Source organism: Naegleria gruberi, assembly GCF_000004985.1.
Source record: "Naegleria gruberi genomic scaffold NAEGRscaffold_11, whole genome shotgun sequence".
In the NCBI taxonomy this organism is placed as follows: domain Eukaryota; phylum Heterolobosea; class Eutetramitea; order Acrasida; family Naegleriidae; genus Naegleria; species Naegleria gruberi.
Window position 1 is genome coordinate 363,274 of NW_003163316.1, and position 20,050 is coordinate 383,323.

At 33.4% G+C, this 20,050-nt stretch overlaps 8 protein-coding genes across 8 annotated transcripts; 1 reads left to right on the top strand and 7 right to left on the bottom strand.

The window, feature by feature from the left end:
* Positions 1–134: 134 nt before the first annotated feature.
* On the bottom strand, positions 135–1,469 carry NAEGRDRAFT_31673 (uncharacterized protein; the record flags this gene model as incomplete). The annotated part of the gene is made up of 1 exon (XM_002680062.1): positions 135–1,469. One exon carries the CDS (start codon positions 1,467–1,469, stop codon positions 135–137), a length of 1,335 nt encoding a protein of 444 aa, XP_002680108.1.
* A 453-nt stretch (positions 1,470–1,922) lies between these two features.
* On the bottom strand, positions 1,923–3,252 carry NAEGRDRAFT_78886 (tubulin tyrosine ligase; the record flags this gene model as incomplete). Its single annotated transcript, XM_002680063.1, has 1 exon — positions 1,923–3,252. The coding sequence occupies one exon, from the start codon at positions 3,250–3,252 to the stop codon at positions 1,945–1,947; it is 1,308 nt and encodes a 435-aa protein (XP_002680109.1). The 3' UTR covers positions 1,923–1,944.
* Positions 3,253–3,373: 121 nt separating this feature from the next.
* NAEGRDRAFT_64774 (uncharacterized protein) lies at positions 3,374–4,282 on the bottom strand (the record flags this gene model as incomplete). Its single annotated transcript, XM_002680064.1, has 1 exon — positions 3,374–4,282. One exon carries the CDS (start codon positions 4,280–4,282, stop codon positions 3,374–3,376), a length of 909 nt encoding a protein of 302 aa, XP_002680110.1.
* A 74-nt stretch (positions 4,283–4,356) lies between these two features.
* On the bottom strand, positions 4,357–10,720 carry NAEGRDRAFT_78887 (uncharacterized protein; the record flags this gene model as incomplete). The annotated part of the gene is made up of 1 exon (XM_002680065.1): positions 4,357–10,720. One exon carries the CDS (start codon positions 10,718–10,720, stop codon positions 4,394–4,396), a length of 6,327 nt encoding a protein of 2,108 aa, XP_002680111.1. The 3' UTR covers positions 4,357–4,393.
* Positions 10,721–11,000: 280 nt separating this feature from the next.
* Positions 11,001–11,405, bottom strand: NAEGRDRAFT_64776 (uncharacterized protein; the record flags this gene model as incomplete). Its single annotated transcript, XM_002680066.1, has 1 exon — positions 11,001–11,405. The coding sequence occupies one exon, from the start codon at positions 11,403–11,405 to the stop codon at positions 11,001–11,003; it is 405 nt and encodes a 134-aa protein (XP_002680112.1).
* Positions 11,406–11,494: 89 nt separating this feature from the next.
* NAEGRDRAFT_64777 (uncharacterized protein) lies at positions 11,495–12,486 on the bottom strand (the record flags this gene model as incomplete). The annotated part of the gene is made up of 2 exons (XM_002680067.1): positions 11,495–12,062; positions 12,116–12,486. 2 exons carry the CDS (start codon positions 12,484–12,486, stop codon positions 11,495–11,497), a joined length of 939 nt encoding a protein of 312 aa, XP_002680113.1.
* A 96-nt stretch (positions 12,487–12,582) lies between these two features.
* Positions 12,583–14,946, bottom strand: NAEGRDRAFT_64778 (rasGEF domain-containing protein; the record flags this gene model as incomplete). The annotated part of the gene is made up of 1 exon (XM_002680068.1): positions 12,583–14,946. The coding sequence occupies one exon, from the start codon at positions 14,944–14,946 to the stop codon at positions 12,583–12,585; it is 2,364 nt and encodes a 787-aa protein (XP_002680114.1).
* A 156-nt stretch (positions 14,947–15,102) lies between these two features.
* On the top strand, positions 15,103–19,933 carry NAEGRDRAFT_57375 (uncharacterized protein; the record flags this gene model as incomplete). The annotated part of the gene is made up of 1 exon (XM_002679940.1): positions 15,103–19,933. One exon carries the CDS (start codon positions 15,103–15,105, stop codon positions 19,906–19,908), a length of 4,806 nt encoding a protein of 1,601 aa, XP_002679986.1. The 3' UTR covers positions 19,909–19,933.
* Between the last annotated feature and the right edge of the window lie 117 nt (positions 19,934–20,050).

The window sequence follows — 20,050 nt, forward strand, 5'->3', positions numbered from 1 at the left end:
TCTTGGTTGAACATTTTCAAGTCCTCTTATTGCGCTCATTTCAGAGGAGTATGAAAGAATGCTTGATAATATGTTGAGCAATGTCCGAATCCAATCAAAAATTGAGCGTCGTTTTGTTGAGCTGTAATGTTGTTTTATTTCATGTCTTTTTCAACTTGATCGAGAATTGCTTGTTCTTCCTTTTCTTGTTGTTTCTTCTTTAATTCAATTTCTTCGTCTTCGTATTGTTTCTTCATCTTTAAAAGTTCAATCTTCTTTTCGAGACGAGCAATTGATTCATTAATGTATTGGAGAACTTCATGATGTTGTTCAACTTGTTGCATTTCTTTCAGTTTCTCTAACATTAAGAATTCTACGCATCCCTTAACACATGCAATTCTTACAATTGGAAGAGGATGGTTTTTGAATTTTTCAAAAATTTCAGATGGCCACTTGTCATACTGCAATACAGACAAGTGAGCAATTGGAATTGAAGGATTGAATAAACTATTCAAATCTTCTTGATCCAAAGCACCTGACTTGATTAATTCTTCGTCTTCCTTAACAATTCTCATCAATTCAGCAGCAATAGATTCAGCATTGGTATTCTTTTGTCCGAACAGAGCAAGGCAAACATCAATTGGCATATCTGATGGGAAGTGGCAATCAAATACTTTGTTCATTCTGTCTGTGCATGGTTTGGAAAGTCTTTGATTGGTTGGATAGTGAATTCTGGCAAAGATTGGAATTAGTCTATCGGCAGAATTGCTACCAAAATCAACGTGTAAATCATAACGAGCTTCAATAATAATCAAGGATCTGGAAAAGACTGTGTGGAACATGCTTCTTTGGATACTCTCACTGGCTAAAAATCTATTGCCACTACCTAAAACAATAGGAGTATTGAAAACAAATGGACTATTCATAAATGTTTGTTCCAAGTCTTCAAGGGCAGATACATTACCCAAAAAGAGAGAAACAGTATTTGGGTATTCCTGTAAAACTCTTTCCTTAAATTCCAACTTGTTTGGATCCAAAGTCTTATTGATATAGTCCAAGAATTTGGCATGTAAATCATTATATTCCTTTTCAGTTGTCTTGGCTGTTGGATCCATTTCTTTCAATTTCTCCACATTAAAACCAATTTTAGCAAGTAAATCTTCTTGATAATCCAAATGTCTAGAAACATTACTACTTTCAATTTCCATAATTTCTTCAAAGAGTCTATTCAAAGAGTCAATGGAAGGTTTCAATGGGATCCAAAACATTGGAGGAACAAATGGTGCTATTTGATAGAGAATTTTTGGTTGACTTTCCTTACCAGACTTGTCTGGAACTTCAATATACAACAAACTTGGAGATGATGGAGTATAGTGGACAGGCAAATCTCTGTACAATGGGAAGTAGTAAGCTTCACCAACACAAATATAATCCTTTGACTTTCCTCTTGGAACATAGCAAAGTTTACTCAAATCAGCATCGGAAATCATATCTGGACGAAGGTGGAACATTGTCTTGTCGGCAGAGACAGCTTGTCCTTTCAATCCTTCAACAACATCAGGGAATGTTTTAATGAATGGTTTATCATAAAATTTGACATCGAAATTTCCCAACTTTTTCTCGACTTGGTCGTGTGGAAAGGCTGTTTTAAACCATTCTGGTATCAAATCAGAAACATTTGTAATTTTACCTTCCTCCGATTTTACTATTCTACTAGTGGTAAAATTTCTAGAAGAACAATATTCAATGTTACTATTATTACTACTATTAAATTTTGAATTAATTATAGATGATAGGGGTGTTGGAGTTTTATTTCCGAAGAGATTAGTGCTTGCTCTCAAATTTCTTCTACCATTATTGATGAGGAGACGAGAGGTGTTTTTAATCATTTTTTTTAATTGATTGAAAATTATTAATATCCAGCACAAAATGCAAGGTAATATATTAAGGCATATGTAAAGTTTATTAGAAACCTCTAAAGGTAGTCTTGTCAAGCACTTGATGTAAAGTTCCGCGACCATTGTTGGTTTCAATTTTGTTTCCACCATCTAAAACTAAATTGGCTGTTTGGTTGAATAAATTGTAAATGACAGAATCCAATTCTTTTCCTGTTTGTTTAAAATCAGGACCAGCATTGACTTCCAATAAATAAACTTGAAGATCTTCATCAACAAGGAAATCCAAACCAAACAATTCAAAACAATGTGGAAGTGGCATAAATGCCAATTCTCCTGAAACAGCATCAAACATTTCACCTGTTACATCCTTGACTTGTTGGAAAATATGTTCCAATTGAGATGTTGAGATTGTTGAATCTTCATTTGCAAGATTCCAGAATAATTTAACAGATTCACTTTCTTTGAAATCAGATTCTTTCACTTGAACACATGTATTGGTAATATGTGAGAAGGTATCTGAAATATTTTCCTTTTTGAATGGTCTCAAAGCAAAAAGAGCCAAAATTTGATCGTACACATAAACCTTAAGAGCACCAACAGCCAAGACATAAACTCTCATGTGGAATTTTCTTCCACCACAGAGCAAAAGTGGTCTATCAACATATTTCTGAATGACCCACTCTCTCAATTGTCTAAGATCGAGAACGTTGCTTTCTTCATCTTCATCATCATTATCTTCTTGTTGTTCAAAGTTAGTTGTGAAGTAGTTTTGCAATTGTTCAAGAGAATTGAAAATGAAAATTTCAGCACCCTTGTTGGTGAGAGATGGTTTTAAAATCCATGTAGCAATTCCATTTCTATCACCTTCTTGTTCAATTTTTTCATTATTTTCCAATGATTGAACTACTTCATAAATATCATACAAGCTCTCGTCAAAATATTCGACATCATCCAATTCATAAATATGTGTCTCTGGGATGGCCTTCTTGAGGTGGGTTTTTTCATTCTTACTCAACTTTTTGGTGACATATCTATTCAAAATACTACCAAATTGAGCTTTTCTAATAAGACCTTTTCTAATACAATAATAATTGCAACGGAGTGGATTTTCTATTTGAGACATGACAGTATCCCAAGGAACGTTTTCATATTCATCCCATTGAATTTCAATATTCTTTTCCTTGATGAATTTAGCAACACTTTCTTCATAATTAAATTCCTCTTCTGGGTTTGTACTTTTATGATAATTGACAACATCGTCACGTGTATAGATATTGTAGAGATTGTGATAAGTACTTTCCGGATCTCTCAAAACACGTAACAATAAATCCCGAGAATAGGCACAGTCAAGATTAACAAGAAGATTTTTAACCATTTTTTTGTTCAAATTTTTAATGAATTTAAAATTAATTAGATTTTGTTTTTAACACAATCATGAGTTGTCAGGGGGAAACACAAATCAAAGAGTGGTGAAGTTAATTGGGTGGGTGAGAATTCTACTTGTTATGTTCACAATCTGCGCAAGGTTCATTGGCAAAATGTCTGTGTTCTTTCAAATCTAAGAGATGAAGTTTGTTATCTACAAGTTGAAGAGTTCGTTCAATATAGTTCAATTCTGCAATATTGATACGAACATTATCCAAATCATCCTTTTTGAATGCTTCATCAATTGATTTTACAATGAGCCTCTTTTTTTCATTGAAATCCATATGATAATCTGTCAATTGATCTCTATCTGAATCAATTTCATTAATATATTCATTCACTTCCATAATTTCCATTAAAAATTCAGGAGGTAATTGAACATCATTGACTGATTTGTAATTACAAGGTCCCAGTAAATCAATTTCTTTAACTTTCAATAAATATTCTGCCCTAGATTTAGTATTTTTAAGAGTTTGATAGGCTGTGTTAACAATAGCCGATTGCATTATTGAAATTTTCTTTTCCACTTCTGATTTCATTGCAAATTTATCAGGGTGCAATACTCGTTGTAATTCCTTGAATTTTTCATGTAATACTTTAGGGTTGATTGAAAATTCCTTTGGCATATCCATCAATGTAAAATAATCTATGGAGATGTCCTCGCCAGATGTTGATATTACCTTTGAGTTGTTATTACATGATGGTGGTTGTATTTTGTTACAGTGAGCACAAAACAAGTCATTACAAGACAATTCTTCGGAGCAATTCCAACATGGATGATGAAGGCTATTTGATGATAATGGTTGGGTTGATCTTGGGCATTCCTTGTCTGGAATTTTGGAACAGGTTGACATTCTTCTCAATAAACTATTATTTGAAGATGATGGGCTCAAATTTTGGAAGAGACATACGCCACTCTTGTTGAGTGTGGACAATGTACTTGTTGTTCTGTTGAGAATGATTCTTGGCAATCGGTGCATTTTTTTAATATTAAATTATTATTATCATTTGTCTGTTATGAGCGCACTTAAGGGATTCAGTGTTGCGTTGTGCATTGCGAATTGAATTATTTATTTGAATTTCCAACTAACTCAATGTTGTTGTAATTTGGTACAAATCTTAAGGGCATGATGCTCCAAAATTGTGCTTACTTGTGTGAGTGAAACATTTTGATCTTCTCTAAAAACTTTGATTTGAATCAAGAGTGGAACAATAAATTGGAATAGTAATCTTTCGAGAGTCTTTTTGGATAATTCATATTTGGAATTATTTTGTTTGACCTTATCGTTATTATTTGAGGCTACTGTAAAGTTGGCCAAAACAGAGTACAATCTAGACATTAAACTGTGTTCTGTACTATAATCAAAGTGTCTATTCTTGAATGAGGAGGCAAGTCCATGGATTAATAAATTCATGTTCAAATATTCAGAATCAATTTCTATTGGATTGTTGGAGAAGAACAAATCATGTGAATGATGAATGGCATAAATATCTGTAGCTCCAAGAATGAGTGAGTTACTTGAGAGGAATAATAGGGCTCTTCTCAAATTTTCCAAAGCGAATGGAATCTTGTTAGTTGAGGATCCAAAGTAAACTGATTCTAAATCGTTAAATACAAATGAAAGCATATCAATAGTATCTTGAATGAATTTGCACTTATTTGAAGAAGAAATAGCATCTCCCTTTGAAAGAATTTCTGATATAATCCAAGTTAAAATAGATGAAAGGATATTGTCAACATGTTGTTGAGAATCTTGATTAGTAAATCCCTTAACTGCAACTTGTCTTACAATCTTAAGAGTGGAAATATCATTAGTGATCTTGGTATATTGGCATCTAAGCAACAAATTGAGCAGCATTCTATTGGAATCCTCACTGAGAGTATTTTGAGTTAAAAGTTTGTGGCTTTCCAAACGATTTTCAATAAAAACTCTTGAAAAAAGCTCCACCATATCTAAAACACGCTTTCCGGATTGTACTGAAATATTTACAGTGAATGGATCCAAGGAAGAACCTTCATTCTTATTCAGAATATTGATTAGGCTTTCCTTATTCTCTGAAAGTAAAGAGGCCATTTGTGATTCGATAATTTCCAAAATTTCTTCCTCTACGTACTTCTTTACATTTTGCATATTACTCTTGACTTCACATTTGGAAATCTTTCTGAGAGCAGTAAATAAAATTCTTTCATCTAGTTCTCTGGTGGTGAAAGTATGTTTCACCCAATCATCAATGAGAGAACATGTTCTGGATGGAGGGAATATGGCAATCAATTGTGGGAATATTTCTGCAAACTCCATTTGGACTGTATGAGACAGAGAGAGGAAAGAATGGCTTTCACACAAACTGGATATGGCACTAATACTATTGGATGAGGAGGTTGTTCCTTGAGCATCCTTGCAGAACATTCTGATACAATTCTTTTGTACCTCGTGTGCAATATCTTCATTGCTTGATGTTGAAAGTCTGAAAACATTCTGAATTACTTTAGACCAAGTAATCTTTGGTAACTTTTCTGTCAATAGCAAATTATGAAGAGAAATATTTTCTCTCAACAAGTCAACTGTTGAATCTTCCTTTGTCAATTTTTGTACCAAATAAATGACGAGTCCACTTTCACTCAAATATTTGACTGGAATTCTGTCTGAGCTTTCAAGAATATTGTCATCAGTTCTATAAATGCTACTGAACATGCCTACAAAGAAGGATGCATACTTTCTTACCTTGATAGAAAGTTTTGGCTCGGTACTTGAACTCTTGAAAATATCAATAGCTCTGCCAGCTAGCTTTTTAACAGAATTCTTTGGCATGAGCACCTTGTTAAAGAAGATGCTTCTTAACGTAGCAATTGAAAGAGGTCTCTTCTCAGAAGAATTCAAACCAAAAACATCACTATCATCAACCTTTGATTTGGTAATTGGAGTATAGAGGTCAGCACCCAACAAACAAGCAATAAATAATAAGGTTCCGATTTGGTATTGAGAAAGATCACTCTCGGCATACTCATCTTCGTATTGTTGAATCAAGTTGGCAAACTTCTCTAGATATAATCTACGGAATTGTTTACCGTGTTCTGTTTCCTCCTCTCCCTTTCTAATAGTTTCACATAAAGCTCCAAATAAAAGTGTACCATATCCAATACTGGTATACATGTACAATTTCAAATAGACAGCCAAACTCTTTCCTTGTAGTTTGTTGAAAAGTTCTTCATACATTTGAAGATACTCAATCACTTCTTCAGCACCAAAAGATCCATCATGATAGAATGAGAGAACAAGTTGACCAATAATCATACAACTTGGAACACAAAGATCCAAGATTGCAGAATCGACACTTTTTGGATCCTTAGTAAAGTCATCAATAATGGATTTTTCCTTCTTCAATTCTTGTAAAATTAGTTTGGCTTTTTCTTCCTCACCAACTCTTACTAGTGTATCGGCTACCTGAACAATACCAAACAATAGATTAGATTTTTGTTTCCAATTCAAATTAGCTTTAGAAACATTCTTGAAAGCTGTTTTGTGACTTGACAAATCCTCAGTAATCTCGAACAATTGTCTCTCAGTCTTGAAACACAAACTAAACAAGTTGTTAGCAATATGTCTTAACAAGTAGAGACCCTTTTCATAATTATCTGTCTTAGAAAGACATAAATTTCTTGCAATAACACCCAAAGAAATTGCGGAAGATGCAGAAGAAACATCATGAGTTGAATTTTCATTAATCATTGAGTGAAGTTGAGCAATGAGAAGGGAAGACAAATCAAATAATTGAGAGAAAATATGAAGTTCAAAAGATGCACTTGCAAGTACCATATTACAAGCATATTTGACATCTTCTTGAGCCTCTAATGAAGAACTCAATTTCTTCTTGACAATTTCAATTATCTTGAGAACATGATGATGTGCGTTAATTGGCAATGCAAGACACAAACCAGCCATTGCCAGAATGTAATTTCCTGTTGTGGAAGGAACGGAACTTTGTTCAATACTAGTCTTGATTGTGGAAAATGTTGTCTCAAAAGCAGTATCAAAGTGGGTTTGTGATTCCTTTTCTCTTGAAGTTTCTACAGCTATATTGTAGTAATCTCTTGCGAGAGAGTAAAATCCTTGAGTGAGGATGAGTTGAGAGAAGAAGTCTTCTGGACTACTTCCAACAACAATATCCATTGCTAAATCATTCAAGAGACGTTTGAATGCCTCTGTCTCTGGTATTGGTGTCTTCACCTTGGCCAAATTACCTTGCCATAAAACAGCACTAGCAGTTACTTGCATATTCTTCTTACTTTCGAACTGTTTTACAGCAAAATCAGCAAGTGAGTCAAACTTATCGAATGATGTTAATCCAATAGATTGCGAGCTAGCCTTCTTATCCTTTGAAACAATAGAAGTATTCTTTGGTTTTCTCAGTTCAGCCTTCAAAATATATTGAATGATTGGTGTGGCTGAAGTGAGCACACGTAAAGAGGTTTCCTTTTGAAGTCTCTTAATCAAAGCTTCACACAAAAGTAATAACCATCCTCTTCTTATTTCTTGTTTAGCAAAAATATTCTCCTCTCTCTGATCTAGAACTTCTGATCCAACTGGTTGTGGTTCTTGTTCATCGTCACTTTCTTCCTCCTTGAAAGCATAGAGCAAGGTATGAAGTGGATACATGCCAAGTGTTTCAAAGGCAGCACATCTTACACTTTCATCAGAATCCATTGTATGTATCCACAAAATATCCATAATTTCCTTAACCTCATTCTTGTAGATTGATTCAAAGTCGACAAATAAATTGTATTCATCCTCTTCCTTTGCCTTCTTTTGATGATCTGTTAAACTTTCATACGAAATTGGTTCAACAGTGCATTGGAAAAGTAAGCACATTTCTCTGAGAACATCAGCACTTTGTTTGGAATTATTGACAATGTTTTGTCTGATTACCTTGTACCAAACTGTATAAAAATCAACCACTCTATTCCTAGTAAGAATAGCCATTGACTTTAAGGCATAACAGAGCACTTGAGAGTTATTTTCCTGACATAAAATTCTAGTTACAAGAGGTAATAACTCTGCTCCCTTCTCAATTTTTCTACTGCAAATTTCATAAACTGAGCATGATATTGCAAGTCTCGTCTCCAAATCAAAGTTATTCAAATGATCATAATTATCAACTTGTACAATTTGGGTATTCGAATCACTTTGTATGTATTTGGAAAATGAGAATAAGAATCCCTTAAGCTTGGTAAAGAACTTTTCGTTTTGTTTCCAAAGCTCTGTGAATAATCTCAAAACTGTTGGAAGTAAATCCTTATTAAATGTCATGTTGGTTAATAGTTTCACAATTGGAGTAACGTTAATATCATTCTTGGTACCCAACTTTGGAAGTAGTTGCATCATTGAAGTTTTGAATGAAGGATTTTCCTCCTTTGGTAATTCATAGAAAATCAGTGGTTGTAAGAGTAATCCTCCCTTCAAGGAAAGAATGTCTGATGTGATTGATTCAATGGCACTTAATATTACTGTACGGAGAGAATCACTGGGAGTGAATTGATTTCTAGATAGTATCAATACCATTCCAATAGAGCAGCACAACCCTGTTGCAGAGTATATCGTTTTAGAGTCTTTGGAGAGTAGTGAGGGAAGTGAAGAGCTCCATTGTGCACAATATTCAGCCCGTACATTTACCCTATCACCAGATGATGAAAGCATTTTACCAACCAGTCTATAATGGCAAGAGAGTAAAGAAAGGTCATATCTTTGGAAAATTGGGAGAATGTCAAATAATTTACCGAATGTGGCATCTTGTTGTGATGTTACTTCTTCCACTTCTTCTTCTTCTTCCATTTCTTGTTCATTTGTAAACTTGTCAGCCAAATATTGCTCGATTTTTTGAATGCATACAGATGCAAGAGTTTTGTTTTCACTCGACAATCCACTTGTTACAACGTGCAATAATACTGTAAGGGAGTATAGCAAGTTGGAACAAACTACAACTAGATGAGAACATTTAGAAAATGCACTTTCTCTATGTTGAGAATTTAAAGAGTCGAAAAATTCTTCGAAACTTTCCTCATTCTCAACAAGTAAGAATACGAGTTGTTTGAGAACCTTGAGCCATGAATCTGACTCTAGTTCTGTCTCTGAAGATAAAATTGAATTACAAATAATAGGAATAAACTCAACAAAATGCTCCAAACTATTCTTACAAATATCAAATAAATAATTAAAATACATTTCAATATCAATTTGATAATGGGTAATCTCCTTATAAATTGACATTATATATCTGTAAACCATAGATCTAATAAGAGATATTTGCTCAAACTCATTACCAATATGTGACAAGTAATCTTCACAAAATTCTGCTTCTTCCTCTTCTATAGTAGCAAAAATTTCTTCAAATTGCAAAACCAAATCCAAAATAATTTTCAAAGGAGCAAAGCAAGATGCTACCACATCAGAATTCAAATCAACTTCAAAGGAAGGTAAAAAGTGAACAAGATATAAAACTATTGAATAACCTTGTTTGATGAGATTGGCTCTTAATTTCTTGTCACTGTCTGAATCGGATGCTTGAAGTGAGTATGATTTTTCTATCTTATAAAGAATTATTGCTTTCAACTCGTTCAATAACTTCATTTTGAGATGGGTGGCATTCATAATATCATTTCTCAATAGGGTACCCCTCATTTGATTGATTGGTGTGCTGTCCTCGTCATTCTCTGCAAAGAGATCGTCTTGTGATGATACAATATTACTTGATAAATTAGTTGGTAAATCTTGTTGTCCTTCTTCGTGGATTAATTTTCTGTTAGTGAAGAAGTGAGCAAAAAGTGGAGAGAAAAATCTGAATAATTTAGAAAATTGATGAGAATCTGATCTTGTCAAACTAGTGAATACTTGGTTCAATATTTCAACAAGACATTCGTTTCTATTTTGAACGAGCATTACTAGAGGAGAACCTGCTGATGATGAGGTTAAAAGTGAACATAATTTTGATGGCTCCTTTGATTGTTTGTGATTAACAACACCATCATTAAATTTTCCTAGATAAATATTTAAAATTGAACGTGTTAAATGTGGGATGAGTGCTGGATGAATTTGGATTGAAAATTTGATCAATTGATCCATTACGTTTTGAACTGGTATATCTTTAATTTGTTGATGAGCTTTAATATCCAACTCGGTGAATATTTTAACAATGACATCCAAACATGTTGTTGCTATTGTTCTATTTGATTTCTTGTTCCGAATATTTGTGATGAGCAATTGAACAATATCATTAGCCATAGAAGCAGGAGTGTTTGGATTTTTAATTTCCACATAAAGACCATTGATTGCTTGTCTTTGAACGATAGATTCACCAGAGGCAAGTTTATCTTTGAGAGCGTTTGCAATTGCCAAGCTTTGCTTGTTTGATGATTGGCTTTGCATTTTTTTTTCTCTTTGTTTAGTTTTTTATTGTCGCATCCCAGAGTATTATCAATGAACTAACTCTTCAGTCTTCTTGTTTATAGATTACTAGTATTAAGAAATATTTAACCAAAGCGTATTTAATATTTTGTTATTATTTAATAAAATTAAAAACAATATTATTGTCCATATTTGCTGCTATCATCAAACTGAAAATAATATCAACTTTTTTGTTGTTGTACATTCCGTAATTTGAAAATTGAATAAGTTAGTTTCTTCTACTAGAGGGTTGTTGTTTGATTTAGAGTTGTTCTTCAATCTTACTCTTTCTCTTCCAATATAAATGTGCTTGTCTGAAACTTTGATCCCAAACCTTTGGATCCCATCCCTTCGGAATGACTTGAGGATTTGGAGGAACCAAGCCCATGTTTGATAAAAGCTTCATCACATGGTCAGATGGTTGAGCTCCTTGACTGAGCCAGTATTTAACTCTATCAATATCAACATAACAAGTCTTGAATTTTTCTTGTGGATTCAAAGAATTTTGGAAGAACATATAGTCCATACTCTTGGCACTAGGATCATAAACTCCAATTTTCTCAACAATTTTACCTGATGATGGTGCACGACGAGAGTCGGTAACAACAATTCTGTACAATGGGTTGTTTTTTACACCCATACGTTGAAGTCTGATACTACAAACCATTTTTTTTTAAAATTCTAAAAAATAAAATTGATTTAATTTTGATATTAAGGATTGTTTAGACCCAATTATTGCTTTAATAAATCCAATATTTAGTTTGTGGAAGGTGGTTGAGTTTGTTCTGTTTGTTGTTGAGTAGTTGTGTTAGTTGTTGATGGTGGAACTGAGGCCATTGCAAAAACAGCAGAGAAAATTCCTCCCAAAATGTTTGAGACACCTTCATTTACAGATTGTAAAACAGTCAATTCGTCAATTCTTCTATCTAAGAAATTCCATGTATCTTGGAAATCAGGACTACTATCAGTCAACATGAAAAATTCACAACTAGTATAAACCATTCCAACACCAGCTCTCTTAATGTACCATTGAATATCAGTGTCACGGATTCCAGAAATATGACAAATTTCATCAGACAATATGGCAGCATTGTAAAGAGCATTTAAACCATGAACTTGATTAACAGGTCCAAGTCCACTATGAGTTCCTGATGTTTTGAAACCAGTTAATTGATTGAAAATTTGGGTTGGACCATCAACAAGTGGATTTGGTCCGAAAATAAAGGTAGACATGGCTTCTGTCCATTTTCCACACTTGACGAATGGAGCAACCATTTCAAGTCTAGCACGAATAGCTTTTTTAATAATTGTTGGTGTATCCATTCTGAATGTTAATTAATTGATCATTATATTATTTGATAAATGGTAAGGACTTACCCTGTCTTGTCCATTGTTTGAATTTGTACACTCATAGCTCTATTACATTTTGTTAAAAAGTGTTGAATCAATTCAGTTTCTGGTCCTAAACTTGTGGCACCAGTTGCGAAAAGTTGTGAAGATGCCATTGGACTCAATCCGAAATCCTTTGAGGCTTCAGAGATAGCATCAACTGACCATCCGAGAGTTGGAACATATTTATCAACAGCAGCATCAAGAATTGATCTTTTGAGTGTTTTAATATCCAAGGTATTATTACTTGTTGTGGAGGTATTAGTGGTTGTAGATGAAGTGAAAGATGAAGCAGGTTGGTTAAAAATTATTCTTGAATTTGTGTATTGTCTTGATTGAACAAAAACTTTACGGATCATCAAAGATGATGATTTAAATTGATTCTTGTTCTTTAATAATAAACGGGCTGATGAACGAGTAGTATTCAAACTGAACATTTTTTTAATTTAATAATTTTATTTTCTTGGCTGTATTTGCAAGCTTAGCTCATACAGCTCTTCTTCACTTCTTTCCTTCTCATTGAACGAAATCATTTCCTTGATAAAATCATTATTCGGTTCAATTTCATATGGTCTTCCTTGGAATCTCAAAATTTGGTACATTACATTATAAGTATTGATACATTTGGAAAAGTTAATCTTGCCATCCATAATTGTTGGATTACCATCATCTGTAAAAACCAAATCTCTCAAATAAATACCAATATAAGGGCAGCAAGGTTTTCCATTAGTAAAACATTCATTCATTGCCATTCTGAAGTTTTTGCTGTTACCTTTTGGAGAACTGAGTTCATTACAAGCATTTTGAACCTCATTCAGTTTTTCATCCATTTCATCCCAAACTTTACTCAATCTGTGAACTGGTGTTGATCCTAGAGCACCAATAATTGCCATTAGCATATTATAACTGTTCATTTCTTTCAAAATTCCAAGAACTTGCATTATCTTTTTACCAAATCTTACTCTCTTTTGAGGATCTTCCTCTGTAAGAATCTTGACCGAAAGCCATGTACTAACCTTATTCAAAAAGTTAATATTCAACATGACATGAGGAGCTTGATGTCTTCTCTTATCCTTATTCCATGCTTGATCAAGAATTTCAGTAAAATGAATTTCGTTATAAAGAGCATAGTCCATATATGTTAGTTGTTCAGCAATTTCTTTTGGTGTTAGCTCTGATAGGTCAATCCCCTGTGTTCCACCACCAACAAATTTTGCTTTCTTATTTTCTTTAATGTTGAAAATCTTATCCATATCCTTAGCTTTTTGCCATGGTTGTTTTCTATCTTGTTTGGCCATCAATTCCTTAATATGTGTTATTGTAGATGATATTCCTAGATCTAGATTCGTTATAATATTAGAAGAAGGGTTAACATTTAGTGACTCGAATGCAGTTCTTATGAAAGCGTCCAAAGAATTGACCATATCATTATCAAAATCAAACATGCCACTCTTTACAAATTTCAATATCAATAAAAGGCACTTTTTTTTGATTCCTACTGCTACAACATTGGAGAAGAAACTTCTTTCAACATCATTGAATAAAAGATCTTGCTCTGTTAATTCTGGAACAAAGTATCTCTGATAAATCTTATCGAGTACAATCTTTGGTTTCATACTATACCTAAAAGTATACCAAAATACATCAGAGAGAAATTGTGGTGAATATGCATCTGTTAAAAGAATGATTAAACGATTGATATCAATAACTTTTGGAACATCTCCATTAAATAAATCAGGAACACTCGATTTTTGCATTACTATCGAATCATCACAGGCTGGAGGTTCATCATAAATTGGTGTCTTTACCTGAGATTCCATATTGAACTTATCAGCAGCTGCTTGCTTTCTAGAAAATTCCATTAATTTATCCCCATTCTTAAAGTTGATAATCTTTTGGAGATAAATTGGTCCAGGTGGCTTCTTGTTATACAATTTGTCACTATAATACATGTTAACAATCTTTTGGTAATGGTGAGTTTGAAGACCATGGTGTAGTTTCAAAACAAAAGGAGACATTCCTAAAATTTTAACAAACAGTCTCATTGTTTGATTCGAATCGTCAACTGTTTCAGGAGTACCATTCATTTGAGCTTGATATACTTCATCAAAAACTTCTTCAAGCTCTTCATCTAGATAATAATCATACTCTGATACATCGTGAAAGAAGAATACAAATTGTTGATCCAATTCTATTTTTGATGCCAACATTAAAATGTCATTATTGATGCTTGCTGTTTTTAGAATCCTAACTTCGAATGGTATTGCTCCTAGAGATTGAGAATTAGAATCAGGGTCATACGATAAAACTGACTTGATATTGGTTCCAAATTTTGCATTTGTAAAGATTGATTGACCTTTGTTATTCACAAATTTGATTCTTTCATCCTTTCCTATTACCAAACTCGGGGTTGGTATTGTTGAAATTGAGTCTTGAATGAATGAGTTGGATTTATATTTTTCGGCATATCTGGTGAGTGAGGTTACCCATCTTTGATGTTCCACACCATCTTTTGCTTTTAATAAAACTGGAGCCTTATTGGTAAGGAACAGGAGAATGGTAAAATTTTGGTGAGTGATTTTCTCTGCATTGATCACTTGTATAACTGATGAGTTGTTCAAAACCAAACTTTCCTTGAGTGAAACTTCTGGATAAAATTGAGGATTGTTTGGATATTGAAATAATACTCCGTCATCCTTTAAAACCATATACATTTTCCTCCAAGTTGAAAAGAGACTTCTTCTCAATACCTCTCCTTCCATAACGGTTTTTTCACCTAAGAGAAGGCCAGAACCAGCTGAGTTTGATGAGGAAGGCATTTTTTTATTAAGGATGCCGCATTGCTTTTGTTTGGCGCATTATTTATTTGATGAAATAAAATTATTTTATTTAAATATTTAAAAAAATCATCCTGTCTTGTTTGTGGGATCTACACACCTGTATCTTTGATAGGCTCATCTCTTGCAAGATCAAAAATGATGAATCCAAATCATTATTTTCTGAACCCGTATGTTGTTGTATGGGAGTTGTCAGAAGATAATTTCAAAGATGATCCAAATCCAAGTTATTATGATCCTCAGAGTCAACAAACCTCGCAACAACAACAACAACAACCTCTAAATCGTGTAAAACGATCCATTTCATCAAACAATTTACAAACCACATCCACTACAACAACATCATCCTCATCAATAGTAAACACTAAATATGCTCTATGGAATAGACAAATTAAAAGACTTTGTATTAATAATCAACAATTTCAAGCCAGTGGACTTTCAACTCTTCAAGTTGTAAAGGGGAAGATACAAAAAATTCAATCCAACAAAACAAACAAAACAACAACAACCAGTAATTCCGGATCAGCTTCTACTACTACAAGTACACCTCTGGAAGTTGTACCAAATTTGGATTTAATTAAACCTATCAGTCAGTATAAAGTTGACTTTTACACATCAAATGATTCGAGGATTAAAGATTGTAACTCTAGGCACTGGTCTTGCTGGTATAGAAATCCATATTTCCATCTATTTATTGTACAAACAGAAGATTTGGAAATCTATAAGAGTAATATTAAACCTAAACTTAAAAAATGGGTTGATTACATGACAGAAAGAGATTACGAATATTTAATTTGTTATGTTTCGAGTAACACATCTTCTGGAGATTTGTTTAAGAAATTCTCTCTATTCAGTAAGGTGTATGACAAATTAAAGAGCGACTTTGGAAAGGCTACATCAAATGGATCGAATAGTATTGCTTCATCAAGCTCTGCAAGTAGAGTGATTAAACTAGGTCTTCAACATGCACTCAATGGAGCAAATAATAGTAATGGTACCACACTAAATACAAGTGCAAGTAGCAGTTCAAGTCAAGATGATTCATTACTATCAACTAGTGGATCTAATACAAGTGTTGTGAAGGAAATGTACACAAGAATTCATGAAGGAATTTTGCATGAGTTTTCAAGAAGATGTGCTAAATATGAAGAGGAAATCAAAAAAACAGAGATGAATATGCATCTTCCTGGTTGGCAATTTTCTCAATATTTTATTCAAAAAGAAGGTCTTTCCTTTTTACTAGAACAATTTGGACTTTTTGTTAATTCTCTTGGTATTTACAATCAATTACTTGGGTTTGCTTCATCAGAAAGAAAAATGGTTCAATATGCCAATTTCTTTGATGAGAAACAATTCAAAATTGTCAACATTTTGGAAGACCAATATGATGGTTTTAGAGATAGTATGAAAAATTCATTAATTTCAGAATTTGAGTTTCAAAATTATGTATTTTCTAGACAGATGCACTTGTTTTTTAAGCTCCATATGTCAGATCAAGTTGCTAGAGTTGCTCCTTTACACATTTCTAGTTTAGTAAAGAGATTGGAACAAGAATTGCTTACCTCTAATACTGAAACCAATGAACTTGCCACTTCATGGGATGAAAATACCTTGACAAAATACTTGAATATTCACGCATGGGCTTATGCATCTGCATTTTGTGTAGCTGAAGAGTGTTATAAGAGAGTGAAGGAAATGTCTGACGATGTTCAAAGAACATTATACAGATTATGTGGTGATATTTATTTATATTGTAGATATGAATTAGAAATTTTAGGTTCAGTATTTGACATGGATATTTCTTGGGATAATATATGTACTGGAGGAACAGACACTGTTTTTGATTTGAGTTTAAAACATGTGGATTCAGCTGCAGAACTGGTTACTAATCTTCCATTTATAACAAAAGTGGAGTATTCTAAACTAGCTCATACGCTAAATATGGACGTTGAACAAAAGAAATTACTTCTTGTTTATAACACTAATTACTTACCAGCCTCTCTGTTAAAACAAGCTCTATCAACCCAACAAGAATTTGATGAGAGAATGTTAGCAGTGATATCATCTGTTGCAGATTGTTACAATAATGGACTGAGAAATAGATTCTATCAGAAATTGAATGGAGACATGGCTGCTATACATTTCAGACAAGGAAAATATGTAGAATCCTTTAAATATTTGAAGGGACAACTCTCCATGTATCTTACTGATGGCTGGTATGGTATTGCAACTGATGTATTGATCAAAATGGCAGAATGTACAAAACATATGAAATCTGAAGTTGATTACGTATCATCATGTGTAGATTTAATTACTTCAAAATATACAAATAATCTCCAAAAACTTTATTACTGGAGAGAAATGACAGATACTCTTAAAAACTATGAAAATACTATCTCAAAACAAATAGAGGATACATCCATGTGGTATACCTGTGTAACAACAACAAAGCAAAATGAAGCATGTTTAGAAATGGGTAAACAATTGAATTTAATCGTTACCATTTTCAATGATTCACTACTTGAAGAATTTACAGCTGAAGAGCTTTCACTTTCATTTATTCAAGTTGATGAGGATTCTTATCATGAAAGACTTGTCATTTCAAGAAATATTTCTAACACACCTTTAAAAAGGGGCAAAAATGTTTTTCCAATAGATGAAATGATGCTACGCCTTGGCTCTTTCCGTCTGGAGCGCATTTCCATCAAATTTGGTAAATTAGAGCTTATTGTACCAACTAAAAGAAAGGAAGAAGAATTGGTATATAATAGACCATTCGTTGTTGTGTCATCAGAAAAAACCAATAGAGAAAAGGTTAAACCAAAGAGTGATAACTCTCTTCTATCTAGACTTACAAGAACTAAAGATACTGATACACAATCTGAAATTGAAAGTCAAATGGAAACTATGTTTGCCGATGATGACTCTTCTTCATTCACTACCACTACAATGGTAGCAGTTAAGAAGGATAGTTTAAAGGATGCCTTCCTATTATTGGTACTTGAATCTAGACCAACACTGACTATAGAAACTGTCAAAGAGCAACTCTTCCTTCTAAACTCTGTTCACTATTTCTGTATTACAGTCGATACAAAACAAGACCTTGTTGAATGTGGATCAATGTCTATTACATCACTATCTCAAAATTTACGTGTTTGCCCAGATAAGAAGGGTTTTATTATAGTCGATGAGGGAGCCGAAGAAGAGATTGATATTTTGGATTGTTCAATTTCAATTCCAAAATTAGGAACGGGCAGGCGTCTTACCTACAAGATACCTATTATTGCAACAGAAATTTCCAAAGAAAGACTTACAGAGAATTACAATATGAGCTTTAGAGCTAACTATACTAAACAAGTTACAAGAGAATCATTCAAATTACAAAAAACGTTTGAAATTACTTTTTATCAACCATTTTCGTGTGAATGCTTTTCTACTAAAATGTCAGAGAGTATCTATATGATTCAAGTTTTAACAAAGTGCATAACACCAAAACCGTTAGAGATATCCAAATACGAAATTACTTCATCAGACTCTTTTAATATTACCAAAGATTTCAATACCCATCTCATAACTACTACATCTCCAATGGAAGTATTTGCTGAAGATTTTATTTCTTATGTATTTGAAGCTGTTGTTTCAAAACCATTCACTCCTCCTGTTATGAATTTGGAATTTTCAATTCCAACCCAAGACTCTGCAGTTTATCATTTTATTGTACCATCCATTGGTATAAATGAAGAGATTGACCCTCAATTTTCTGTTGATGTTAACTGCTTTGCCCAAACTAAGAACGAATCCTTGTCACCTCTTATGGGTTTTCCTTCAACAGCAGAGGAAGATATTACAAATGAAACAGAGGGAACCCAAAAGGCTCTTGTTGTAGGGCGTTCTTGTCAAATGAGTTTGGATTTATTCATTACCAAGCCATTAGTATTCCACAATGATCGTGCATTTATTTTGGAAATCGAGGCAGATCCTCTACATTGGGTTTTATCTGGTACTAGTAGAATAGTTCTCGATGAAAGTATCAATCTATCACCATTACACGTTGAAGTTGGACTCATTCCACTATCAAGTGGTTATGTTGCCCTTCCAGATATTAATATCATTTGTAAATCTAAAACAAATTCAGCTGAGGAAAAGTCTTTCTCCGATGTTTTACAAAGAAATTATCACAATGTTGAAAATAGAGGAAGAGCCTTTGTTTTACCATTGTCTTCTAAAGATGTGATATTTGGACCACTATTCCCTGTAAATTTTCCTAATGTTGATCTTTCCCTTCTTACCAAATTACCTCAACCAAGCATTTCACAAACTTCTCTTTCATCTGAAATTGATTCACCAGCTAAACCACCTTCCAAACCACTTTCTCAAATAGATTCTCAAAGAAATTCAAAATCTCTTAAGGTAACAACTCCTACTTCTATTTCACCAATTTCTTCCCAAGCACATGATGAATATGATGATGGTTCTCAATGGAATGAAGGTCCACTCGGAAAGCAAATTGAGGATGTTAATCCAATTGCTTACACACAACCAAAGTTTGTCACTCCAAACATTGTAAATTCTTCAGAGAAATTGATGGATAAACATCCTGCCATAAGTCCAATATCAATCCCAATTTCCAAAATTGCAACACCACCTCCACATGTTCTTGTTGACAGAAAACTTCCTTCATCTCCAAGACCAACACCCAGAGCAGCAATTATTAATATGAGAAGAAGAGAGGGAGCTCAAGCTCATAAGAGAACAAAATCAGAGTATTTGGCCTTTTCCAGCGCTGAAATGGAAGTTCTACCACAAACAGACTTGCTATCACCTGTTTCAAACACAGTTACAACCAATAACAATCGTAAAGGTTTAGCTCCACCCCTCTCTGAGGTTGAAATTTCTGAAGGAGCAGATGCTTCATCTGATGAGAATGACGGTTTTTCAGAGTAATTTAATAAATAATTTATTGTTTAAAGAATAGAGAAGATTATATCATTAACACTGCTTCCTTCGCAAGGTTCAAGAATACTTTGGTGCTGGAAAGGCCTTTTGTTGATCTAGATGATACTCAGTCCTAATAAACTGCAAATGA